This window comes from Coregonus clupeaformis, unplaced genomic scaffold (assembly GCF_020615455.1).
Source record: "Coregonus clupeaformis isolate EN_2021a unplaced genomic scaffold, ASM2061545v1 scaf0102, whole genome shotgun sequence".
Lineage (NCBI taxonomy): Eukaryota > Metazoa > Chordata > Actinopteri > Salmoniformes > Salmonidae > Coregonus > Coregonus clupeaformis.
The window spans coordinates 67570-71966 of record NW_025533557.1 but is presented as its reverse complement, the minus strand read 5'-3'; the positions used below and the strand labels follow the sequence as shown (position 1 = coordinate 71966).

General features: G+C 42.1%; 1 protein-coding gene across 1 annotated transcript; it reads left to right on the top strand.

The window, feature by feature from the left end:
• The first annotated feature begins 212 nt into the window (after positions 1-212).
• On the top strand, positions 213-3560 carry LOC121581603. Its single transcript, XM_041897095.2, has 2 exons — positions 213-2240; positions 2350-3560. Exons 1-2 carry the CDS (start codon positions 1220-1222, stop codon positions 2616-2618), a joined length of 1290 nt encoding a protein of 429 aa, XP_041753029.1. The 5' UTR covers positions 213-1219; the 3' UTR covers positions 2619-3560.
• Positions 3561-4397: the final 837 nt, after the last annotated feature.

Below are 4397 nucleotides of genomic sequence, written 5' to 3'. Positions count from 1 at the left end.
AGCCTCGGGAGTATTTATTAAAAAGAGTTACTCACGATGCCCCTACCTGTTAAAGTTGATGCCACATGCATAAAACATCAATTAATTTGTTCTGTATGTTGTCCTGTAAATTTGGCAGGAGATCTTTTCTGTAAATTGGGAATTAATATTATTTGTAAAGAAAAAGGCCTCACTGTTATACAGCCTCAGGAGACATGTCATCTCACGACGCTGTCTAACATGCGTGGGACATGCAGGATATTGATGGATCACACTGTGATCCTATTGAGGACATTTTCTTAACTGCTCGCAGTTGTTGGAAACAAACAGGCAGTTTTATGCCACAGACTGACTTACATTGCACCACCCATTTCTCAACATTGACGAGAGATTTGTACTACAAACTAAATTGTCTGAAAGAACCAAGGAACAAGCTTTATTTGATCTCTTTAGTGATAGGGTACCACACGTTACAAAAGCTAAGACAGGTGATGTTGCCTGGGAGGATGCTGGTGTCTGGTTGAAGTCTGTCTTGCAGGTCACTGACTGGGAAGTTAGAGCGGATGGGTCTAAATTCTCCCCCGGCACACATACTCTGTGTGGGCTGCGCCTGTTCAACGAGGCGTGCATAGCTTAGATAATGCAAAACCAACTAAACAGATGTTAGCGGTTTCACCCTTGTTGGCTGGTCTCCCAGACTCTCTGTGGGCTAAAGATAAGTATGACATTGGGCTAATGAGACGGGTGAAACCGCTTACCGTCACACCTAAGAGCACACACACAGATCCAGCCGAGTCCGTATCCTCTGAGTCAGGAGGCAATGCAGGGGATTACCCCTATTAATGCCTCATTTGTAGAAAGAGGAGCAATTGTGCCTTGTCCCAGACTCTCCCTGTAACACCCCCATCCTTCCCGTCCAGAAAGTCTCAGATGATTGGCGTTTTGTTCAAGATCTTAGACCTGTTAACTATGCAGTTTATACAAGGGCTCCTGTTGTGCCAAACCCCATTACAGTGTTGTCTGCAGTGCCAGCGTCAGCTAAATGGTTTTCAGTTATTGATCTAACAAATGCTTTTTTTTAGCATTTCCCGTCGCACCAGAATCACAGTTCTGGTTCGCTTTTACGTTTCTGAACAAGCACTGGACTTGGACCGTTTGCCCATAAGGTTATACGGAATCGCTGGCTGTGTTTTCTGCTGCTTTGGCGCAACATTTTGAGGGTTTCATACCCCCCGGGAGTATGTTAATACAGTATGTCGACGACCTGTTACTGTGTTCTGAAACCAAACAAGCATGCGAAGTAGACACCAGAGCTCTGTTAGTGTTTCTTGCTGAAAATGGCCACAAAGTCTCAAAGAAAAAGCTGCAGCTTGTCTCTCAATCAATTAAGTATCTGGGACGTGACATTACACCAAATGGTAGAAAATTGGATCTAGAACGTGTGGCTGCAATTTTGTCTGTACCACAGCCGGTTACAAAACAACACATGTTGACACTCACAGGAATGGCAGGCTATTGCAGAGCCTGGCTGCCAGACTATGCTGAAGTTGTACAGCCTCTCTCTGATCTCATCCATGGCCACAAGATGGCGATGAATGACAAGATACAGTGGACTCCTGAGGGTCTGGAGGCATTTGACAAATTGAAACAACTGCTAACCTCTTCTCCTCGTTTAGGTTTGCCAGATCATTCTAAACCATTTAATCTGTTTGTTTGCGAGACAAAGGGTTTCATGTCCTCTGTTCTCACTCAGGACAAATGGTGGGAAGCAGAGGCCTTTTGCTTACTCTCACAGGTACGTACTGCCCACCTCACTCCAGCAAGGCTGCTCCATTATCAAAATGTTAGCCTGAAGCGCTGCACTGTCCTTAACCCTGCCACTCTTCTGCCAACCGATGATGATGGGGACCCTCACGATTGTGCCGTCCTTGTGGACCAGGTCTGTAAGCCCCGCCCTCATTTATCTGATGTGCCCCTCATGAATTCTGATTTGGAACTGTTTGTTGATGGCTCCGCCCCAAAATCACCTCAAGGCGAACCATTAGTGGCTTATGCAGTAACTATGGCTGCCACTACCCTAGAGAGTGCTACATTACCACCACATCTGTCAGCCCAAGCTGCAGAATTGTTTGCTCTTACTAGAGCATGCATTTTGGCTAAGAATAAAACTGTAATGATTTATTCTGACAGCAGGTATGCGTTTGGGGTTTTGCATGACTTTGGTACACTCTGGAAGCAACGCGGGTTCCTCAACTCATCTGGTAAGACAATTTTGCATTCTAAACTGGTTGGAGGCTATTTTGTTGCCTACTTCAATTTCTGTTTGTAAGTGCCAGGCCCATACTAACGCTTCTGACCCTGTTTCTAAAGGAAATGCTGTTGCTGATATGGCTGCTAAGGCAACCGCAACATCAACTGTCTCCTCCACACTCCAAATGGTTTCACTTCCTGTTTTTGTGAAAAACATGTTTTCCTTACAGGATGTCTCTGATCTGAAATTAGGTGCAGGGCCTGGGGAGGTGAGACAGTGGAGGAACACTATGGGTGTTAAAATTCCGATCACAAATCTGCTGTGCAGTTGTGTGAGGGCATATAAGTACATGGACTGTGTCCCAAATGGAAGCCTATTCCCTGTGTAGTGTAATGCAGTGCACCACTTTTGGCCAGAGCCCATGGGGTGCACTATTTAGGGAGTAGGGTGCCATTTGGGCTGGATGATGTAGTTACTTGGAGAAAGTGACATTGGTCACTAAATGACAAAAACTGTAATTTTAGGTAATATAAACAGTTAAAAACATTTAACTGCAGCATATTGTAAATGATGGTGCATTGTGGGGAAAATTACTGTATTTCGAATGGTACTGTAATTCCATCCCACATAATACATCACCATACTGTATCTTTGGAGCGCAAAAAAAACGTTTTACCACTAGTGTGTGCATGGTATTGTTGTTTCTGGCTCATAAACATATTTTGAGGCATGCCTTGTAAGAGGCTATAGTTATTTCACCAGTGAGTGAAAATGCTGCACCAATTTAACTCATACAGCATGTGCTTATAGTGCCCCACCAATTTAAAATGTATAAGGGACAGATTGGAGTGGCAGCAAGTAGTGATGGGAAACCGAGGCTTTCTGAAGGCTTCATTGCTTTCACCAAATTGTGCCAAAAAACAGTTAATTACAGAGCTTCATTCTGTTCAAAATTCACGTTAGCGACATCTGATGGTCAGCAATATAAAGCAGCGTGTGATTATCAGATAGCTGTTTTCCCCCACTGTTTTCATACAAATTCTGTGGAGCAACAGTACGTTGTTGGCTTTAGTATCCTATGATCGTTGGAATACCAGGTTTGCATCTTACATCATGCTTCCCTTTTTTGCCTTCAAGTTTATTTATTTTTTTAAATGGAATCTATGGCATTATTTAGGATGCTTAAGACAGAAATGTATACTATACTAAATAAAACAAATTATTTGAACAACAATGCAGAAAGTGTGGTTTCACATAAAAAACAATTCAAAGTAGTGTGTCTTCAACGGTATTCGACCACATATCCTCACGTCCCTAAATGTTCCGTAATTCCCTACTCTACCTGCTTGCTCCTGTAAGTCGCTAAGCTACCTGTTAGGTGAAACATGTACAAAATCCTAACTATATTTGTAAGTACGGTGTCCAGTAGAGGTCAATGTTTGAAAGCAGCTTGGAATCGAAGACAGCAATGGAATCACGGCGAAATCAGTGGGATCTCGGATTTTGCAACACAAGGTTTGAAAAAGCACATGATCAAACGTCATTGATGACGTACTTCTGATAAAGCGATACATGCCTTGGCACACTGCTTCGAAGTTAGCTGTTTAGAGATTTCGACGCATGCCTCTGAGCTCTTGGTATCAAACATAACATCACAAGTAGCAAGTCTTAAGCCTTAAATCAGGGTTCCCCAACTGGCGGTCCACGAGATGAATTTGGCTTGAGTGATTTTATTTGGCTCCCCAAGTTTTCTGAGCATATCTAAAAAATAAAAATATATTTTTGGTTTTATTGTTGGACATATAAGGCTGAAAAGACACCAGCAAATCATCTCCAAGTGATTTTAATTTGGGAAATCTGTTCCAAAGTATTCCCACGCATACTAGAAAGACTTGAAATTATTGTGTTTTAAATCAAATTTGATTGGTCACATACACATATTTAGCAGATGTTATTGCGGGTGTAGCGAAATGCTTGTGTTCCTAGCGCCAACAGTGCAGTAGTATCTAACAATTCACAACAATACACACAAATCTAAAAGTAAAAGTATGGAATTAAGAAATATATAAATATTAGGATGAGCAATATCGGAGTGGCATTGACTAAAATACAGTAGAATAGAATACAGTATATACATATGAAATGAGAAAGCAATATGTAAACATTA

Bases quoted from the DNA above. Each gene is read 5' to 3' on its own strand.
- LOC121581603 (XM_041897095.2), top strand. From the start codon at position 1,220: ATGTTAATACAGTATGTCGACGACCTGTTACTGTGTTCTGAAACCAAA. The intron at 2,241-2,349 runs GTAAGACAATTT...CTGTTTCTAAAG, and splicing joins CGGGTTCCTCAACTCATCTG to GAAATGCTGTTGCTGATATG.